Below are 21,717 nucleotides of genomic sequence, written 5' to 3' on the forward strand. Positions count from 1 at the left end.
GGAGGCTCATTAGGTTGCACTGTTCAGGAAACAGAAGTGTTACTATTGTGGTGGTCTGAATTCCTCCAGGGTTCATGTCCAGTGTTGGACTCGGAGCCGCAGCAGATGCTCCCATTCAAATCTGTGTTTACAGCCAGGACAGTAATTGGTGTTGGACAAACACTTGCTTCTCTGTTGTCTCCATCACTGCAGCTCAGGACTCACACTTAGTCAGGAAGTTGTCCACGCCTACAGGACAAACAACCGCAGCTGCTCACTCATGTCCTGGTGCTACATGGTTCTTGTGTGTGTGTCCGAACCTGAGAGCCTTAGATGTGGTGTAGATTCATTATTTACATGTGGATGGCGATGCTGGAGAGATGCAGGTGTCTCAGCAGTGAGCAGTGGTCAGCAGTGGTCAACACTTGAATGATGATTCTTGTTTATTTATTTTATTTTATTTTACAGCAGCTTGACCAAAACCGATGTAAATTCATGTATTTATTCATTCATTCATTCATTTAAAGGAAGATGAGGGTAGAAAGAATGTGTTGAAAAGAGAACGTGGAGATGAGTTGAACAGAAGAAGCCTATGAAATAAAAAGTGATTGATAAATAAATAATGAAAAACACAGTTGCCAGTGCAAAGGCGAATATCAAAATCTTAAAAGGTGGCCAGTTAGATAAAGAAGGGTGTAATAAAATGACAATCACACAATGTGAGCCTGACATTTAAATAAAAGCAATAATAACAGTAATAATCTTATTTATCAATTCTGCGACATGAGTGATGGGCAGGGGACACCCTGGACAGGACTCCAGCCCATCACCAGCATTCATGGATTTGAGTTGTACCACCTTGCTGCCACTATTTCCCATTTGAGACGTTTAAATCCTTCATGTTTGTGAGATCATCAAATTGAACCAGGAGCTAGTTTGTGGTACAACTTTCAGGTTGGACACTGTATTAGCATTCATCAAACCATTCCATATTCCAAAGCATTTTTGAGAAATGCTGTCGTTCAGAGGCGAAACATGACGTGAGACCTTCAAGTCTGTCAAGTCTCAGACCTGTTCGTCGCCTCTATTAATGAAGATTGAGTGCAAAAAGTGACTCTGGAAATCATCCAAGTCACCTCAAGAAACCTCTCTCCGCTCAGTCTCCGCTCCGGCGGAACGTCTTTTGATGCTCGTCCCTCAGGTGGTAAACACGTCAGCCCACGTGAGGAACGGAGTCAGAGCAGGGGATGAGAAAAGATCATGTGTCATTAAATCCACTTGGGCACCTGGCACGGGCGTGTGCACAAGTTTCGGCGGTGGGGAGATGAAAAGCGCAGGGACCCCCTGCTGGGGTTCCACATACATTATCAGTTCACAGGCTCCGCAGCAGGGATGGAACCAGCACATACCGGGGTGTTGAGTTCTCCTGCAGCCAGAGGTGGCTTCCTCCTCTCTTTAAACTCTCAGCTGTTTTCCTCGCCACGTTTCTCTCACGCACACCAGGACACACGCACCACTGAAATGGAGAACTTTATTTAAAAATGATTGTCAGAATGTGACATAAAACTGTGTGTGCGTTTTTAAAATGATTTCATATACATAATCCAGTGCAATGTATGTACAAGTTCAATGAACAACTCATAGAACACTCCATTATTCAAAATCCCTGCTCATGTTTTTGGACTCCAGCCATTTCCTGGGGGGGATTCTAATTGTTCGAGCGACACCGTGAAATGTCTTAAACGTTTGATCGATTGTGGTGAGTCTTCTAAAAAGTTTTAATTCATGGATTGACCATAACAGTATGACCGGTTTTAGCCAGAAGTGAAGCCTTGTCTGATCCTACACGTCCAGATACGACCGTAAATGGTAGAAACTATTCACGTTCTCCTGATGCCGGACCAGTAGATGCGAGAGCCAAGAGCTGGATGATGTTAAACTTCATATCTGAATTCAATGAAGTTGATTTTTGTGGCTAAAACGCAATGATCTGCAGTGAAGAGTACATTCAGAGCCACAGCTAATCTTTTCTGGCTGCCCTGCTTTGGCTTCCTGCTCAGACCTGAGCGTCCTGAGCCTTCACAGGAGTGTGAGCGCCACGGAGCCCGGGCTGGGTTTCTCCTCGGGCACCTCGTACTTGAAGACCACGCTGAACAGTTTCCCCCCGAGCCGGTCGGCCAGCCAGGAGTTCTTGATGACAGCCATCTTGAGGCTCTCGCAGCTCAACTTGGCAAAGTAGTTGGTGTGGATGGCCCGGCCCATTCCCTCGATGATCACCAGGTCCGTTTTTCGCTCCCGCACCACCATGGCCAAAACCTTGTCCAGGCGGCTGAGAGGGAGAACAGACACACATGTGAAACAGCTCATCAGAATGGTGACTTTTTCAGTTTGGTTTTCTTCCAAGGTCCATAAAGACACTTATACGTGTCCAGAGATGGACTGTCCAGGGTGTTGCCCCTGTTAGCTGGGACAGACCCCCAAGACACTATAAAGGTGATAAAAAAAAAAGAAAAAACAAACCTTAAATCCAGACAGGGGGAGCTGGAGCCACTTTGGATCAGAGTCAGCCGGTCCTCCTGCAGACCAGACCTACACCACAAGGCTCACAGTCAAGCTTCTTAGTTCTCAACATGATCCAGTCGCTCAAACAAATATGGGTTACATAAATACAAATGAACCAATTGTCTCTTCCTCAAGTCCACATGCCTCATTTTCTGGTTCTGGAATATACACAGTAATTACGCCGAGGGTTTAGCGCCACCTAGTGTTAAAAAAACGTCATGACCATAAGAAACCAAAATCAGGAAATCAGTTCCTTGTCTTCTCCAAGGTCAGCTTTAAAATGTTGTTTTTATAGATACATTATAATTACCCTTACTTCACAACAAACTCAAATAACCATTACCTTAACAATAAACAGCTCATAACTCACTGAACGACTGGATCCATGGCGGCGATTCTCTCTGTCAGGATCTGCAGCTCACCGTTGGTCACGTCGTTCAGCGCCGGTCCAGAGTTGCTGGCTAACACAACCTGAGGCAAAGTTGAAGAGCGTGACTCAACCACCATGATATCAAAGGCGTCCAAAGGGGGTTCTCTCACCTCCGTCCCTCGAGAGAGCAGTTCCCTGACGAAAGGCATCACCCCCAGGATTATGTCTACGCCGCTGTTGTCGACGAAAAACAAGGCACACTTGTGAGGGGGGCCCTGAAAAGACACAGGCAGGAGTCATACCAGTCACGCTTGAGACGATGGGTCAGTTTCTGTGGCGTCCCTGCGCTGTCTCACCTTTAGCCTCTGCAGCCACTGATTATAGGAGTCCACGAGCCACGGTCGCTCTGGTGGGACAGACCACGTTACTGGCATCACACTCTGCTACACAACCATGTCCAATATCATGTATGGCTAATAGAAGTAAATGTGGCAGCCAACAACACTGAAAATCATGAAGTAGATGTATGTTTTAATTAAATCTAACTTTAACTGAAACATAACAATAAACCTCGAAGGACGTGCTCCAAGCCATGTGAGTTGCAGTGCTAAGACTTGAACCGTCATCAGATCCACGACCAACACAATTTACATGACTGAGTTCCATGTTTCACTTTGTCATTCCCTAAAGTTAACGGCATGTGTTTCACCTATGATTCAGCGTTGATGGTGGTTAAGTGCGTTGAATTCAGTGGAATGAAGATGAGACGCTCCAGTCTGCAGCGTCGCTCACACACACAGACCGGGGCCACGTAAAAAAAAAAGTCGAATAAATGGCGGACACATTTCTATCTACGCCGCTTGATATTTCCAGGAGGATCATGGTAAAATGTATGAATTTTAAAAACACATGCACCAGAGACATACGCCGGGCGTGAACCAGCAGCCCTGTGACACACAGGGATGTGCTTTAACCGCTATACTGCCACTAAGTCACATGACTAGCTGTTCAGGTGAGCCTTACAGCCTTACATGTTTGTAGGATGTGGCAAATCTCAGCAACACAGTAAAACAATGTGGCTCTCAGCCTCTGACTGGTTGGCCACCCCTGTGTTAGCAGTACTGTTAAAAACAGTATCTAAAAACGCAGCACGGAAGTGGCTTCTGACTAACAGCCACTACAACAGTTTCCACACCAGTTGCGCAATACTAAGCAGGTGGTTGGGTCCATCATGTCTGAGTCAGATGACTGGTACCTTCCAACTGTTTCTTAGCTTCTTCAAATCCAAATTCAGGATCGGACTCCAGAACACTGAAATATACACAAAAGTAAGTTAAAATGGGGAGTGATTACATAACACAGTGACAGGGAATTGCAGATATACATGAATGCGGCCGGAGGTGAACAATTACACTGAAGTGCCTCAGCAACTTGTTTCTTTTCAAAAACGTTTCACTGTATGATTTTTTCATGAACGACAATATTCTCTTTCACATCTTTGCTGTCTCAACATGCATGTACAAGCTGGAATAAAAACACAATTTTGATTAATTTCTAAAAGCTACAAGGAAGATTTTATCAACACGAGAGCGGTTATCAATGCTTATAATGGATGATGTTGTTGAGCCTCTTCAGTGGCTCTGAGGTCATTCTAAAGCTTGTTCTTGACAGTATTTGTTAATGTTGGGTGATTGGACTTGAGCTACTAAGTCAATGACACCTCACATCATTTCTAAATCAAGAGCGCCATCTAGTGGCCTTTGAAAATTAGGATACAGGTTTATCAACCCTGCAGTACATGCACCTTATAATACTTCAGAAATCTCATGAAAAGTTGCCATTCATTATTATACGCTTCCATAATATTTTCTATAAAGCCTTATAAATGCATTATGTTGACTGAATGTAGTAGTAATGCATCGCAGATTCAACCTTTTACTGTAACTGACCATAGGGATCCACTGGAATCAATTTAAAACCATCTGAAGTTTGGATTTTGTCATGACAAAAGAAGAAATATATAAAGACTAGCTAGGACTAGACATGGGTGTATATTTAATATCAAGATTCAAGGATGTCACATGTGTTCAGCTGAGAGGTCAGGTATTTCCGGGAGACCAGAATCTTAATGGAATTAACTTGTGGCTTAAAAATCACACATCAGAATTCTGGTCCCTGTGCCTTGTTTTATCAATCGTGCCGCCAGGATCAAAACCTCAACAAGAAGTTGTCTTACTCGGACACAGCCTTGGCTCCCCAGTCGAACACGTTCCCGGCCAGAACTCCCTTAACCAGCGCATACTGTCTCTCTTCCCAGCTCAGCTTCTCCAGGGACTTGACGACTCGCTGGTAGTACTTCAAAGCCATGTCGTTCTCACGCTGTTTAATCTGCAAACCCATAGATGGAGGTCAAGGACTGAAGAATCTTTCGGTGTAAAAGAGAAAATTCTGTGACTCCCAGGGCCACAGTGCACACATCCACAGCCTTTGAATAACTAAAACAAGATTTATCATATGGATGATTCATTACAGGTTTAACTGAATCATCTCTAATGCTCCAGATTAAATGATAATATTGGGCTCCTAAATGTGTCAGTACCATGATTTTTGTAGTATTTTTCTTGGAAAATTGAGGTGCATGAGTGGTATTAACTTATGTTGAGACAGTCCCAAACACCTTCTGGTCAACACCTAAGCCCAGCCCACTTGCCAATGAGAAGCTACTCGAAAGAAAAGTGATGTTGAGACATGCCAAATTTATTCTGCGATAGAGGATTCTTAAAAGTCACCCTGATGTGTCCCCCTACTGCGGTTAGCTCCTGATGACACCGCATTGATTTCTCAGCCTGATATACAATCTGTCCAGTGACATTTCAGAAACATGCTGTTTGGATTCCATCATGCTGGCCAAAGGAAGCACAGCCCTTTACAGTGTTTATTGTGCGTAGGTGAAGCAAAAGGGTGTGAATAAAAGTTCTTCAGCAATGTATCGAAACCACATGACCACACACTTTGAAAATACGGTTGATAGAATTCACTCAGACCTTCGAGTATGGATCAGGAAAGTTGAACTCGTTTAAACAGTGTTCCCTTGTGTCTAAGAGACTTCTGACAGTGAGGGATCCATAAACACTAGGTGAGAAGAGAAGCATTCTACGTTAACCACAGAGAAACACACAAACACAGACACACAAACAGCTGTCACATAAGTACCGTAAATGCCGGACTATAGAGCGCAAGGAAATATTAGCTGCTCCCACTAAATTCAAGAAGGAAAATAGATCTTGCTCATATGTAAGCCACACAGTGAACTTTCTTTTAGACAGTGGTGCTGTCTACACCGTAGAAAGGTCACTGGTGCACCTGGCTTAAAAATGCACGAGGATCAACCCTGAACTCCTCACAACTTTTATTTACATTAACGTTTTCGTCCGCGCGTCTGAAGTTCCGACGCCACTTTAGCGTTTAAAGTAAATAAAATGCCTGTGATTTTATCGGTCTGATGTGACAAGGCTCAATATTTTGGCAGCATGAGGCTCTTTTGAATGTAAAAAATCCATATATTAGCCACATGGTTGTATAAGCCACAGGGTTTGGTCCTCGAGAAAAAAAGTTGCGGCTTACAGTCCGGAAATTATGGTACATCTTGATATAGCCACTTCAATCAAGTCATCATTAACATGTACTTTAAAAACAAAACGCAAAACCATTCAGAAGATATCTGTTCACACATTTCAACAGCCAATAGATACAGACAAATTCTATTTAAATTTGATTGTCATCTAATGAATCTAGACCAGGGGTCAGCAACCCGCAGCTCAGGAGCCACATGTGGCTCTTTCACGCTGATGTTGCGGCTCTGCGTGGCTTGGGAAAATAAGGGGCTTCTCACACTGCACGCTCTGTCTCGAGACAGTGTGTTCAGCTCTGGAGAGCTGAACCTTGTCTCTGGAAACTTTCCAGGGGTGAGCGTCTGAGCGCTAGATGCCAGAAACTATGTGTACAACGCGACTCCACACAAACATCATAGATGTCTATGTATATATATTGCGGCTCCCAGCGTTGTCTTTTCCGTGAAAACCGGGTTGAAATGACTCTTCGAGTGTTAAAGGTTGCGTACCCCTAATCTAGACCAATGAAACAAAAATGTGCATATATAAAAACCTCAAGAAAAGTGCTGCACTTTCACATCGTGTGTTTCCTACATTAAACAAAAACTCCCAGTTAGAAAAAAACAGACACCTGGTAGTTGTTAGCTGGGGCATGAAGACTACTAACGCAGAGAGAGAATAAGTTCCTCTACTGAGGCAAAAGTTGAAAATCGATTGACAGGTTTTACCAGGGTTGATGTCGGAAGGCCTCCAGCTTCTGTCTGTATTTCTGACGGAACTTCTCGGCTCGCTCCGTCGCCTCCGGCATGTCTGGCTGACTTGCTATGGCTCTCTTCACCACCTGCTCCCACGAACACATCACAGGGGAGGCTTTAAATTCCCTATTTAAGTTCACACCAAGTGTATCAGACCAAGAGTTCTTAACATTTGAAATGTAAGGTTGAAATTTGTAGTTCAACATCAACACATCAAATATCATAACCTGTTAACCGACTGGTTTAAATGAAGACATATCCGTACCCCATCTAGTGCTTCCTGGAAGCAATACAGCCAGTACTCCCGCGCAGGAGCATCTCTGGTGAGATCCACAGTGTCTGGGATGTAAGAGGACGGGTCCAGCAGGAGTGGAAGATTAACCAGCTGTCTCTCCAGTCGATCCATCTCCAACATGTCGAACTGGACAAGGAGGTGGAGAAGATTAGAAAAGTCTCGCTGCAAAACTCCAGTGGCTCGACGACCAGCAGGCAGTGACATTCAAGTGTTAACAAGAGTGAAGTGTTTACTCTCGAGTTCTATTTTGTTAGTGGGAAAAAGGATATAAGCTTAGAGGCACAAAAGAAAGACCAGTTTGTTTTTTCTTAAATTAAAAAAAATGTTTTATCCATTTTAAATGGATAGCATTTTGGGCTGATTCCTTTAATCATGCTTCAAAATAAGCAGAACATTTTAAGAATTTCAAACTTTTTTTTACATAATGCAGCCCAATTGCATCCACAGTTGGAACACAATTATTGATAAAAGTGTTACAGACTAGTTTGGATCACTAGCACATCACATCCTTCAGTAGTCTGCTTAGTGTAAAAAGTGAGGATGAACTTTGGTCATCAGAATCAGTCTTTTTTTGTGTATATTACAGCACTGCCATCCTCGTTCTTGATCTACATTGCGTTGATGCTGTTTTTAACATTTTGTTATTTATTCACAGTCACAAATAAACAGCTGCATACTGTATAAATGTTGAAGCAGGATATATGCATCATTTATGTGGCCTTCATGTAGTCTGGTCAAAACTACAAAAGCATTTGTACTTTTTAATTTATTTGTTTTTTGAATTCCAAAAATAAATACTTTTTTTAAGTTCTAAAGTTAATTGTATCCATTTGCCCTTCCCCATAACTAGCATAAATCCTCAATTAAATATTTCACCCCAAAAAAATCTAATTTACTGGAAACTATATTTTTTCCTAGTCAAAAGAAATAATACAAAGAGAAAGGGAATAAAAACATCAGCATTTCTTATAAAAAAAACTTACCAATATGTGATCAGCATAATTTAAGCATGTATAATGATGGAGTAATTGCTTTTTCCTGTTATTTTTTTTCGTTTAATAATGCTGAAGTCACAAAATGGCCCGCCACAGTATGCAATGCGTCCACGCTGCCACTCTCTGGTGACAAAACGCTACGCGCTTTCACATGGATTCATTCTACGTTTCAGTCTTAGAGGAGTCACTTTGAAATGAAAAAAAAATCTTTATCTGGCAAAAAAAAAACCTTCACATCCAAAAAAAGGTTAATGCTGTGATGAATCCGGTTGGACAAAGGTCTGTGCAGCCGCTTGTTAATAATGTCACACAAAGTTTCTTAGTCATTCTTAGTTGTTACTTATACTGCCCACCAATACGATGACAAAATGCTGAGGTTGATTCAGACTTAAATAATACACTTTCTTTTAAGAAGTACTGAATCAATTTTGGTCCGAATCATGTTATTTGGAGGGAAGTTTTACACCAAATCAGTGAATCAGCCGTCGACATTAAGAGGAGAAAGCTGGATGTCCAACAATATTGAGTCATATTCAGTTGAACAATATTGATTAAAGTGATCCAAATACAACTGCTCACAGGTAGCGGGGAACACTTTCGGAATGTGATGGATCAAAAGTTTAACATTTCAGGAGCTGCGCACTTGACAAATGGAAGCTAACAGGGGAGCAAACGGAATTCTTCTCACGTATAAGAATTAAACAGACAACAGCGTGATGCTAGCCAAGTGGATTTCAAACAGTGGCTGGTGAGAGTTAATGCACAGAAAAGAGGGTACAGCATCAAACCAGCACACTTAAAACAAACGGGTAGAGATACTTACAGTGAACTGAAGGATCAGGAAGACAGAAATTTTGGGGAGGAAATGAAAAACACCATCAGAAAGTAGATGGATTTGGGTATGATTGGTATGTGAGTGATATGAATGGAGAAAAGGTTTCATCCTGCGAGATGAGAGACACACCGTTCCGCTGCGGGCACGCTGCATCGGATTCATGTCCGGAGAAATGCTCATCAGGCCTGAACTCCCAGCAAAGTTCTCTCCCCAACTGTACTGGTTTGGATCTGGAATCAGCGTGATGTTCAGTAAAGTAGAAACGAAGCAAAGTAAAACTTGATTCCTAGAGGTCTTACTGTCTTCTTCGGCTCCTTTAAGAAATGCTCCAATCGCTCCGAGGTATCCTTCATGTCTAAGGAACAAGGCCTGAACTTCACCCTGGAAAAAAGAAACAAGGATTTAAAAAAGAAACACTTCATTTCTGTGGAAAATTTAAGGTTTCAAAGAAATCTCTTCGCCTTGGTGAAGAAGTTAATACTGTAAGTGATGGTGTGCATGGTGACTGGATGTCCTCGGATAAAGAAGCCCCCAAAATAAACTCTGCTCAGGTTGTGTAGTTTTGCATAGAGACAAGCCAGCTGGCCGATGTCATTGCTGATCATGTGGAGTAAACTCTTGGCCATGTCCTCCTTAGAGAACTCTGTCAGAAAAAGACAGCAAAAACAGTCATTTAGACTTAAGTAAAATCAGATGGAAAAAACACAGTTGGCAATTTCATTAAAGGCGGTTTCAAACTGCAGACTCAGTTTCAAGACAAAGCGCGTTTGGCTCAGAAGTCTGAGGTGTGAACACAAGCGAGTCGGGTTGTGGCAAAGACCTTTTCATAAAATTGCTTTGGTGTCCATTAATTTCACTTTCATCACCAACTACCGTCACAAATGCTACACAGCATGAGGAGCATCTAAAGCAGACAAGTCATCCGATGCTGCGGAACATTTTCATAAAATATCAATATCTCATTCCAAATACATCGCCCCCCATCCCACGTTTATTTGTTTACAAGGAAAGACCATGGTGTAAGAGCAAAAAATGTAATCACAGATGGTAATATACACAACACTGTCCAGCTTATACTTGCAAAGGCAACTCTAGAAACATCTATCATTCAACATCAGAGACCAAACTCCATCATGCAGCCAGTGAGGAGAGGCAGGATCCAGCGAGAGGCTAAAGTAGCTGCAAGACCGACAGACCCAGACAATTCAATTTTAATTCGACTGCACGTTTCAGAATGATGCAAAGGGGAAAGTTTGGACATTTACTGAATAGGTGACAACCAACCACTATCTTTTAGTGATGAGAAATAAATCTGGAAGATGCCGAATGAGTTCCACCAGCAACGGACAGCAGTCACTGTGATGTTTCTTACGGGATTCTTATGTGAAAACATACTGAAAACCTTCATGTTCATCTCATTGGCTCTCATTTAAGCCGTGGCGTTGCGCCACCGTCGTCTACAGCTGGAATACATTTGAAAACACTGCTGGCTGTTATTAAAGAACTTAAAAGAGTTAAGGGTCGGGCTTTGAGTCATTTATTTCAATATAAATATTAATATAATTATAAAAAATATAATAAAAAATAAAAAATATAATTTTCATTATAAATATTAAAAAACAAAGGGTGCAGTTTATTAAAAATAAATGAAGATTCATTTTTAGTCCAAAAATGTACCATTTTTCACCCACTAACAACAGCTTCCCGACCCACTTTTGGGCCCTGACCCACTAGTTAGGAATCACTGCTCTAGAGTCCAGGTGGGTTCTAATGTGAGAAAGCAAGCTCAGACCCCCAGAATCGGTTGAAAAAAGCAGCCGCAGCAGTTAAACTCTGATGACAGTTCTCAAAGCAACAGGTAACGTAAATGTTTTGCATGATAAATGATATGGAAACATTGAGACACACACCTTTGTCAACTGTTGCAGACTTCCCAAAACTGCTGGCGATAAGATCTCCAGTCAAGCCCAGAGACCCATACGACCCCCCGTAGATGTCCTTGACCAGCATGTCCACATTGGTGTGCTGTCCTTTGGAGGCCAGCTGCAGTAACTCATCAAATCTCTGCAGCAAAAGTCATTAAATCCAAAATAGTTGACTTCCAGTTTTCATTTCATTTTCAGGGACAAAACTGAGAAGAAATCAGTGTGGTTTAGGAAAAACCTTGGTTTTGGTGAGCAATGCTCCAAGGCCCCAGAACGTCCCTCCTCCTATTGAGCTTCCACCTATTCTCTCAAACTTATCCTCCGACTCCACCTGTAGATGAGGATTTTGGAGGCATTGAAGCAAATCATAGTTTCATGTTTTATAAAAACAAATAAAACAGAAAAATAAATCATATGAATTCATGCTGGAGATATTTCAATTGACGATTCGTCCTACTAGGGCTGCACAATTAATCAAATGACCATTTGGTAGTCACGGTCAAACATAGCCGGGCTTCAGACTGCAACCAAATTCCAAGTAAATGCCTGACTGTACATTTCACACAGTATTCACATTAATCAAAACAGCGTTGCGATGTTGGCTAGGGCCCAGTCAATCATTGGTTTCTGACCGGCTCCTAGGCAGATCCAAACATGTCAGTACTGTGCTGTTTCAATCAACAATGGTTGAGAGGAAGTAAACGGAAATCCTGGTTCACAGGAAACCCAAACCCAGCAGTATTACTGTTGCTACATGTTATAAGGCACGTTTACACTTGCCGATACACAAGCCAAATGGTTACACCACCACAAAGTGTCCAGGCTTACTCTTTGCTGCACTTCTATTCGGTCCATGTTTGGCAAATCCTCAATTCTTGGGTTATTTCGTTTCATTTATTTATTGTAAAATAATACATCCTAACACACTTTTTTTTTCATTGAAACAATAAAAGATAGATATTTTCACTGACATCACAACTTCTCTTTCGGCTACTCCCTTCCTACACTGATCGTAGTACAGCTGGCAGCTGAAGCAGTTACATTAAAGGCTGTTATGCTTGTAACAAAAATACATGTTAACAGAAGTGAAGTAATAGCAGATGTTGTAAGGATTGTGGTAATTGTACAAGAAAGGCTGCAAAACTAGTAGTCGCACTTGTGCTTATTACACAGTAAAAGCGGTAGTATAAGTTAAAGTGCTAGTGAATTGACATGGGTGGCTGAAGTAAAACTGTTATAGTAGTAGTTACGGTAGTAAATGTAGTAAACAACAGACATATCTTGAAATAGAGGTAAAGAACCAAACTAAGGACAACAAAAAGACACTTGAGAATCTGAAGACACACAACAAGACCTTACCTTCACTATGGACACACCAGAGCCAATGTTGACAAGAAGGTAGGGGAAAATATCTGGATGCGTCGTCTGAAAGCGGAATTCTGTGTCAGCGTGTTTGGAGTAAACAAAAGCCTCGTGGGGAATGTTCTTGAGCACAAAGTTACAGCCCTTGATGAGGCATGTCATCTCATCCTCTTTGTCCACGCTGCAATATGACAGGAGGGGAATGCTGCGGTTATTTGTTCTTTGATACAAAACTCAACAGCTACTATTTTTGTCAGGTAGGCTTACAAATGCTAGTATGTTTCATTTGACTAATATATATATATATATATATGAATGTATAAGAACAGGCTGAATACTCACTTGAGTCCAAGTTTTTTCTCGATGAGATCTTTGAACTTGTGGGCGCCCCCACCTGTAGCTTTGATAACTTTGGTTTCTGTGTTGACCAGATGATCCTTGATGAAGTCCAAACACGTCTCAATGTAAGCATTTTCAAACTTGATGAAGTGCAAACGGGCAGTCACTTCCTCTTGGACAGATATTTCATACAGCTTATCACTTGTGGCTTCCTGAAATACAAGAATGGCAGCCATAACAAGCTTATCCTGATGACTGAAAAATGTAATCTTCAGGCGGCTGGGGTGTGTTTTGTACTTGTTTAGTGTCACTTTAATTGTTGGAGGAAATCCAGTGTTCTGAAATAATAGTAAAACTATTTGTATGACTTATTGTAAATGAATAAATAGAAATCACAATGAATCATCTTTGAATCACATTAAACTTGTTGATTTAAATAAAGGGTTTTTCGGAAACCACCCTTGAACTTCCAATGTCGATATGAAGAGAGCAGAAATAAATAACCTAATGTAATTTTCTGTCCGTTCGAGATCTTTGCCCTCTCACTTCAATCCACGTTGATGCACTTATGTCACCAGTGAGAGACATTGAGACATCTTAGCTCATGTTATCTTTGCTGACCACTGCATCTACGACAAGAATTTGATAACAACAAAGTAACAACCAAGTTCAAGGGAAGATCTAGTACTTTGTCTGCCTGAATTCGAATTCTGAGCTGCTCTGATACACTATAAAGATTGGATAGGCTGCATGTTTTCACATAAATGGAAACGTATTATTTACCTTCGCGGAATGGTCGAATGACCGCACTTTGGCCACTTTGTGTTGCACTGTTGAGTAGTAGGCGAGTTTTGTTAGGGAGCCACCTGGCAAGGGGGAAAACAACTTTAATCAGTCATGGGGTTTACAACAAAAAAAACTATCACTCGTGACAGAAAAGGTGATCGGCGGAAGTCAAGGTTCAGCTCAGTCACAGTAAGTAAACAAAAGCTAACAAGCTACTCCAAGTGCAGAAATAGTCGCGCCGTTATGCATCCGCTGCGACATCACGACTCAATAGAAATATCGCAGAACAACATTCGTAAACTGGTTTAGGACTTATTCAAACTTATATGGAGGGTTGGGCCAAGTTGTTGACTTCCTTCACAGGCATGTGTTGCTATTATCAGGCTACTGTGGTGCTAACGCTTATCTAAAAATACTGGCGTCTAGAGCATGAACGAGGCTGCAACACCCCAAGTACCTATGTCTATTGCAAACCGCTTGGCGTTTTCCAAATTTCGGAATATTTCGTCCGGCGGAAGGGTGATGCTTTTATCCATGGTGGGGTTACTACTACTGCTCCTGCTGTCGCTGCTGTCAACCCGACGACATTCCGCCATGGTCGCCTACGTGATGACGTCGATGCGTGCGTGAAGAATGGTGGACGCACTGGGCTGTTTTGGCAGCACCCAACTATTTTCACCACCTTATTATTTATGGGTTTTTTTCAGTGCAGGCGGTGCGTAAATGTTCCTATCTCTGTTCATCTACTATTAACGTCGGCTTGCTGACACTGGAGAACGATGTAAACATCACATTTTTTATTGAACTTTTCCGTCCTCAAAACGAGGCAAAACATTGGCGTTTGAGATATTGGACTCAAATACAGTGTAGGGACTCACTGAGGCCTTTACAAAAGACAAAGTGAGCGGAGACATTTCATTCGTTCAACCCCGAAAATGCGGTTTGACACTGAGAGCTTGACAAAGCAGGTGACCCAATGTGGGTTTTTAATTTTTACATTGTAAAAAAAAACGCTAAACATGAAACATCATTTCCAACACATTTGACGCTAAACAGTCAAATGTTAAACGAATGTATCGCATTCATAAATAATGCAGTAATTCTGATCATAAAAGTTGATCAATACAAATGCAATTCATTGAATTACAAAAGTCTTTCATCAGAAAGAATAACAATAACCCCTTGAAACAGTCTTTCGCCTCTGAAAATATAGATCTCAATCCAATTGGATTTAACGTCATGTGATCTTGGAGATTTGTTCCTGCCACGTGTTCCAGTCCTTGTTCTTGTACGTCTCTACCAGGGCCTCCAGGGGGCGCTGCTGACTGCACTCTTGTCGATGGTGACATAGGTCTGGACTGTAGAGCTCAGAGGAGAGAAGTCCATCTCTCCCATCTTCTTCTCGGAGGAGGACTGAAGCCTGTGGAAGTGCTTCAGCAGTCTTCCTTGTTGTTGGCTCTTCTGCTGCAGCTGGCTCAGGAAGCAAACGGTCATCTCCAGGATGTCTGCTTTCTCCAGTTTGGAGTCTGGCTGATGTTTGAGGAACTCTGGACCCAGGAGGGACTTGAGCTGCTCGATGCTGCTGTTGATTCGCTCTCTGCGTAACTTCTCCACCAGAGGCTTTCTGAGCTGGAGGAAGAACAAGACAGTCATGAGTACACCTGTTCTGCAGTGTCATAAGAGCTTCATCAGAGATGGTTTCTGCTGAAAGATCAAGTCTGAGAGGTTCTTCTATTTACCTTGTGGCTGAGAGTCAGGTGGTCCTGAGAAGTGTTGAGTGCTGCAGTGGCTGTAGGTGCCATGTCTGGATCTGTGTGCTGTAGAGGTCTCTGTAGAGAGAATGTGATCTCTGCTGGCTTCATCCCTCCTTTTATAGTCCCACATCTCCATGTCAATGTGTGAGTCCAGCTCTGGATGAAGGTTCTCACACTCTCCACCAATCAGAGAGCGAGCTCAGACAAAAGAGCTCAACAACAGCTCCATGCTTAATGAGGTTATTGCATCTGGGACAATAGTTAGATCTCAGGGGGACAGCTGGAGTACTGGGGGGGTGATGGAGAGCGTGTGTGCTGATGTGGGAAAGTGGAAGGGGTGACCCTGTAGAGATCAGATTTGCTGCCTGATGCAAGCAGAGCACGCGCTCAAAGATAGAGCCAACATTACGTTCACATCTGGGAACTGATGTCAACAGCTCATGGGATGTGTTGTCAGTCCAGCATGAAAGAGCGGGTGTTGCAGGGGACTTTTATTTTTTCTTCAGCATCATGGTAGTTGTTCTTAAATGTTCTTTGCTTCTGTACCAATATTACTACCATCTCATTCATGTCCTCAATAAACAGTACTACATCAGTCTTCAAACCATAGTTGCTGCAAACTGCATCAACTGAACTTTCAACATTTCAGAATAAGTAATTGTTTTAATGCACAGCTGACTATGACGATTCTATTGACTCAACCTTATTACCTGCAAACATATACGTGTGTGTCATTATATGTTTAATTCCTTACTATAACTAAACCTGTTGTATTTATAAGTGCTGTTAGCACAGCATACTAGTGAGAAGCAGTATTAGCATTGGTCTAAATAATGGCAAACTATATTCATCAGACAAAAAAGGTGTGTATCATTATTCATCATATTATTATATTTAATGAATTTATTTTAAAAAATAGAAAAAAAATCACTGTTGTCGGCCAATAGATTTATTTTTTTTTTTTCTGGGAAAGCAGTTTCAGCATTAGACAAGTAAACAACACATTATTCTCAACTCATTAACTCAGAGTTGATCTGCTCTATTCACAACTTGTTTCATAATAAGATGAAGCTTACGCTTCTGGTGATGTAGCCATGTTGTTTTGGGATTGGGCTCCACCCAATAGGGAAAGACAGGAGCATTGGTGGACAGGATAGGAGCAGGCGTCGGCTAAAGACAAAGAAATGGTGCCAGCCTCTGAAAGGAACTGGAGACAAATCTTTCTCCTTGTGATAAGCGTGCCAACTCCCCTGGGGGGGTGAGGGGGGAGGTCAGGTGCTGGTGGGCTTGACCATGTTAATCACTCTGACTGGGACTCCGCTCTCTCTGCATTTCCCACACTCAGTCCATTGAACCAGACCGCCAGCCCACAATAGACATGTGCCTTGTTAAATGCTAATTCATCCTCTTTCAAATTCCCCAAGGAGGGTTTTGTTGCAAACACCCTCAATTAAGAGACATGAGTGAAGGACGGAAACACAAATGTTGTGGCTGAGATGTTGCCACTGCAGCGACTGCTGCTGTTTTCTTTATTTGTCTGCTACCTTACATACAGAAAGGACGGCCATTGCAGAATAATGAGCTTTATTTAGGCGCTAATGACTCATCAGTTTGCCAGTTTGTTTGCATAGTTTTTCCCCTTGGATTTTCAAAGAAGTACTAGCAAGCATGATTTCTTTTCATTCAAATACTTGTGCACCTTAGACTTTGCGTGACTACCACAGTATACACAACTACTGGCAATAACACGTCTACTTGCATTGCTACTTCCTTTTTTGCTGACAGTACTTACAAGACTTACAGGAGTACAACCTGAATACTATTTATGCCACCACCGTGATTAATACTCCTACTACTAACAATACCATGAGTAATGCTGTCACTTCTTCCTTGACTAATACCTGCGCTACAACACTCAACTACTACTTGACATTTTTATTTTCCCATCACCACTGCATTCTTGTCCTCATGGTCACCTACTTGCAAAAAACTTCCAATATGACAGCAAGTGTTACTAAAATAATTTTAAGAACTTTGTCAATCATTTCTACAAGACACCAACACACTGACTTCTACTCTACACTTCTATCAACATCTCTGCAACACATACCGTCATCAAAACTACTTCCTCTACTACAATGAGTAGTTCCAATGCAGCGATAAGTTTCTCTTTCGATAATACTATTTCCACAAATGCTACTACTGGTACTACTGTATATATAAACACAAACATTGAAGACTTTTTTTCTACTGCGTCCATTTGTACTCTTGTTAGCAATACTACTTCCTCTACCTTTATTGTCTCAAATGCAGTGCAACTGAAATGATCATTCTTGGCAATTCTACTTCTAGTTCAGCCATATATGCAACTAATACTCACTGTTCCTATTATACTACTTTGACTACAACTATCACTAGTACAACGTACCTGCCAAGACTACTACTGCTGCTGTTATGAGTACAATCACACTGCAACTCTCCAGATTGTTTGAATTTCTTCAAATACGTTTTGGGTTTCTGCCTACACACAGTACTGGTGTGTGTCAACAAAAGCAAAGCAGGTCACTTTAAGTTCTCAAAATAAACGGAATCAAGAGAGTGTCTCCTCATTCAGATGCAAGAATCCTGGAAAACATTTAAAATTCCAGCCAGTTGACAGACATCATTGTGTTCCGGAACCTCCATTGTCCTGCTGGGTCTCTGTGAGTGAGCTCCCTGGTCTTTCCCACACTCTCTCCATTCAGCACAACAGAAGTGTGTCTGCCTGCACATCCCATTAATTATGGAGTCACTTTACCAGTTTGCTGCTTCTCAATGGACATTCCTGTCATCTCCAGGCTTTTAGGGACACGTCCAAGTGGAATGCAGACGTGCTGAGGATTAATGGAAACTGAAAGGATATTTTTCACCCGGATCTGCATTCCAGACTCGGCAGTGGGAAGCGGGGGATGAAAGGACGGGAGTCCAGCGGGGGGAGCGGGAATATTTGAAACCATCTCTTCGCGTTTTCTCTCATGTCGAAAAATGTTTTTGTCACCTGCTCCTTAAATATGTGTTTGTTTTATTCGTTGGCAAATTTCTAAGAATAGATCAACCTCATTGGTTTTAGTAAACAAGGTGATGCGTCCAACCCTTTCATTTACCATAAAATTGTTTCAGTAAAATCAGATATTTTCCTCTCTCTCTCCCTTTATATATATATATATATATATATATATATATATATATATATAGAGAGAGAGAGAGAGAGAGAGAGAGAGATAGATAGATAGATAGATAGATAGATAGATAGATAGATAGATAGATAGATATATGGGTATTTGGGTATAGTATTTAACAATAAGCATAATTAACAATAGCACTATTTGAATTAATTTTTGAGAGTAGTATTTTCCTTTATTTCAGTCCTACAAAACCTGTATATCATGTTACAGAAACAACATACTTTCATTTGTTACTAAGTGTATCTAAAGTGTATCTAAAGCAGTTTATCTTGCTGATATTAGTCTGTAGTTGTCATCCTTCCCGATGAGATGTTGATTGTGTCAAAGTCATTGATCTGAGCTTCAGACAGCAGATCTGATCTCTACAGGGTCACCACTTTCCCACATTCACACACACTCCCTTCATCGCGGGGTGTGTTTAGGGGGAGTCGTCCACCTGTTCCCCTGAGATTTGACTATTGTCCCTGAAGGCAATAACCTCGTTGAGCCTGTTACATCCTCTTTTGTCTGAGCTCGCTCTCTGATTGGTGGAGAGTGTGAGAACCTTCATCCAGAGCTGGACTCACACATTGACATGGAGATGTGGGACTATAAAAGGAGGGATGAAGCCAGCAGAGATCACATTCTCTCGACAGAGACCTCTACAGCACACAGATCCAGACATGGCACCTACAGCCACTGCAGCACTCAGCACTTCTCAGGAGCACCTGACTCTCAGCCACAAGGTAAATAGAAGAACCTCTCAGACTTGATCTTTCAGCAGAAACCATCTCTGATGGAGCTCATATGACACTCCAGAACAGGTGTACTCATGACTGTCTTGTTCTTCCTCCAGCTCAGAAAGCCTCTGGTGGAGAAGTTACGCAGAGAGCGAATCAACAGCAGCATCGAGCAGCTCAAGTCTCTCCTGAGTCCAGAGTTCCTCAAACAGCAGCCAGACTCCAAACTGGAGAAAGCAGACATCCTGGAGATGACCGTTTGCTTCCTGAGGAGACTGCAACCACACCTGTGTGTGGACTCGAAAGATCAGGGATTCTCCAGATGCGTTCAGGAGGCAGCAAACTTTCTGTCCAACAGAGAGAAGATGGAGTCTGAGAGACGACTGCTGAAGCACTTCCACCATCTTGAGAAGAACCAGAGAGAGACAAACTTGTCTCCTCTGAGCTCCACATACCAGATCAATGTCTCCACTGAGATGAGTCTGATCAAAACCACCCCCTGGAGGCCGTGGTAGACAAGCCCATGGACTGACTTTATCACAGCACACTGTGCTCATTGTTGGCCTTTGTTGAGGTTTTTATGTCACTGTGATGTTCACAGGCTCCTGTTTGGCTCTTATTTGCCAGATGATCTGCAATTTATGTTCAAAGTCGTGGAGTAAAAAGGTCTCCTTGTAGGATAACTTGTTTCAATATTTCCCTCCATGTTGGAGGCAGGTGACATGCTGAACTTTATTTATATGTGACATTCACACTCTCTGTACATTTGTGCGTCTGTGTTTTGACAGACTGAAATGTTTGATTAACAAATGTGTTGCTTTTTTGACTCTGTGAGTGACAACACAACATCTTCAGTGAAGACAATTTTGTTTGAAAAAATGTTTCAAAAATGAATGTATTCCTGCAAGCCAAGTGAATCGCATTAAAACAATCAGAAAAACAACAGTACATTTCCTCCTGTAATTTTTCTTCAACATCAGGTTGGGTCATATTGGTTTATCAATTCGCACTTTGACTGGAAGCACAACCACTAAGTACAAAATGTCTTTGGAGCAGGTCGACGCTTTTCCCAAACACTTTGAGCCACTACTTCCATTCAGTTGTCATGTGTAGCTTAAATAAATACACTTAAAACAAGTAAAAGCAAATAATAATAATTATTTTACTTTTTAAATGAGGAATCAACATACAATAGATACATTTGTAGAAAAGTAAAAATCTAAATAAATCTTACGGTGGGGTAATTGAAGCATAAAAAGTATTAACGTCTCCACTAATTAAATTTATAAACTCATGAAAAACATGTTAGAAACAAGAAAAATAAATAAAATATTATGCGGAAAAGACCTCTATTGATGAGAAATTATGGAATGCAAGGAAAATCTGCTAGTTCATTTCTTAATTTGTTTACTTATAAGGCAGAGACTTTTCATGCCTTGAATGAAAACATTAAAAGTAAAATTACAGTAAAAATAAACACAAAATCAGAGAAAAAAACATTTAGTGGCTTCAATAGAAAAAAAGAATATTGTATATTTAATTAATTTAATTTAAAATGGTAAAAAATGCTTCTACATGGATGTCATGTGCAAAATGTTATATAATTAATATAAATATTAGAATTATTTAATTGTGTTTATTATATTTTTATCCCACTTTTAATTAAAATGACAAATATTAGCATTAGTTTATTAACTTACTTAGGTACTAAGTAATTATAGCAGTTAAAGTGAAAGATAATTTGTCGTGTTTCTCATATAAATATAAAAAAGATTAAAAGTAATACTATTATTTATCATTATTTGTTGTACTAGAGAAAGGTTGCAGCAGTGTTAAGAAAAATGTAGTTAAAGCATGTATTGCTTGCAATACTACGAAAAATAAAAATATGTTAGTGATCATTATGGTGGTAGGGAATAAAGGATGCAAAACAGAGTTAAACTTCAACAATATTTATTTCCACTTTACCAAAAACCACCAACAAAATTAAAATCGTCCATCTGGTTGACCAATACAAACGATTTCAAAATAAAAGCATATGCATACACGGCATACATTAAATAATAGCAAATACCCTCATCAGAATCAAGGAACATAAGAAAAAAACACTCCTTCAAAAAAGGCAATTAAAACAACACAAACATAGCAACACAATATTATCAGCCTGCACTTTCACAGGAGGGATCGTTTCAGTTTGGCTTCAGAT

General features: G+C 41.1%; 3 protein-coding genes across 9 annotated transcripts; 1 reads left to right on the forward strand and 2 right to left on the reverse strand.

The window, feature by feature from the left end:
- Nucleotides 1-503: 503 nt before the first annotated feature.
- On the reverse strand, nt 504-14,426 carry pank4 (pantothenate kinase 4 (inactive)). Of its 4 annotated transcripts, XM_053868206.1 has the most exons (22): nt 14,272-14,336; nt 13,812-13,894; nt 13,326-13,366; nt 13,032-13,240; nt 12,687-12,870; nt 11,566-11,658; nt 11,313-11,466; nt 9,864-10,045; nt 9,702-9,783; nt 9,532-9,632; nt 7,543-7,698; nt 7,251-7,363; nt 5,956-6,043; nt 5,148-5,299; nt 4,167-4,222; nt 3,268-3,317; nt 3,082-3,186; nt 2,912-3,012; nt 2,500-2,568; nt 2,110-2,308; nt 1,389-1,495; nt 504-1,323 (listed from the first exon to the last, which is right to left on the reverse strand). In XM_053868206.1, exons 5-22 carry the CDS (start codon nt 12,849-12,851, stop codon nt 1,248-1,250), a joined length of 2,049 nt encoding a protein of 682 aa, XP_053724181.1. In that variant the 5' UTR covers nt 12,852-12,870; nt 13,032-13,240; nt 13,326-13,366; nt 13,812-13,894; nt 14,272-14,336; the 3' UTR covers nt 504-1,247. The 4 variants fall into 4 exon arrangements, with proteins under 4 accessions (XP_053724181.1, XP_053724177.1, XP_053724180.1 ...); XM_053868202.1 differs by lacking the exon at nt 13,326-13,366 and having other exon boundaries at nt 14,272-14,426; XM_053868205.1 differs by lacking the exons at nt 504-1,323; nt 13,326-13,366 and having other exon boundaries at nt 1,380-1,495; nt 2,042-2,308; nt 14,272-14,426.
- Nucleotides 12,834-20,439, forward strand: LOC128760641 (transcription factor HES-5-like). 4 transcript variants are annotated; one of them, XM_053868209.1, is made up of 3 exons: nt 12,834-12,946; nt 18,406-19,517; nt 19,628-20,439. In XM_053868209.1, exons 2-3 carry the CDS (start codon nt 19,395-19,397, stop codon nt 20,024-20,026), a joined length of 522 nt encoding a protein of 173 aa, XP_053724184.1. In that variant the 5' UTR covers nt 12,834-12,946; nt 18,406-19,394; the 3' UTR covers nt 20,027-20,439. The 4 variants fall into 4 exon arrangements, with proteins under 4 accessions (XP_053724184.1, XP_053724183.1, XP_053724182.1 ...); XM_053868208.1 differs by lacking the exon at nt 12,834-12,946 and adding an exon at nt 13,119-14,003; XM_053868207.1 differs by lacking the exon at nt 12,834-12,946 and having other exon boundaries at nt 13,119-19,517.
- Nucleotides 14,636-15,774, reverse strand: LOC128760642 (transcription factor HES-5-like). Its single transcript, XM_053868211.1, has 2 exons — nt 15,554-15,774; nt 14,636-15,443 (listed from the first exon to the last, which is right to left on the reverse strand). The coding sequence occupies exons 1-2, from the start codon at nt 15,674-15,676 to the stop codon at nt 15,111-15,113; spliced, it is 456 nt and encodes a 151-aa protein (XP_053724186.1). The 5' UTR covers nt 15,677-15,774; the 3' UTR covers nt 14,636-15,110.
- Nucleotides 20,440-21,717: the final 1,278 nt, after the last annotated feature.

The sequence above is a fragment of the Synchiropus splendidus genome, chromosome 6 (assembly GCF_027744825.2).
Source record: "Synchiropus splendidus isolate RoL2022-P1 chromosome 6, RoL_Sspl_1.0, whole genome shotgun sequence".
Classification (NCBI taxonomy): Eukaryota; Metazoa; Chordata; class Actinopteri; order Syngnathiformes; family Callionymidae; genus Synchiropus; species Synchiropus splendidus.

Coding starts and splice junctions, on each gene's coding strand:
- pank4 (XM_053868202.1), bottom strand. CDS start 14,410: ATGGCGGAATGTCGTCGGGTTGACAGCAGCGACAGCAGGAGCAGTAGT. Junction 1,496..2,109: donor GCGTGGTCTTCAAGTACGAG/GTGCCCGAGGAG, acceptor TCTCCATTTCAG/TGGTGCGTGTGTCCTGGTGT. Junction 1,324..1,388: donor CAGGAGAACTCAACACCCCG/GTATGTGCTGGT, acceptor GAACCCCAGCAG/GGGGTCCCTGCGCTTTTCAT.
- LOC128760642 (XM_053868211.1), bottom strand. CDS start 15,676: ATGAAGCCAGCAGAGATCACATTCTCTCTACAGAGACCTCTACAGCAC. Junction 15,444..15,553: donor ACCTGACTCTCAGCCACAAG/GTAAATAGAAGA, acceptor TTCTTCCTCCAG/CTCAGAAAGCCTCTGGTGGA.
- LOC128760641 (XM_053868209.1), top strand. CDS start 19,395: ATGAAGCCAGCAGAGATCACATTCTCTCGACAGAGACCTCTACAGCAC. Junction 19,518..19,627: donor ACCTGACTCTCAGCCACAAG/GTAAATAGAAGA, acceptor TTCTTCCTCCAG/CTCAGAAAGCCTCTGGTGGA.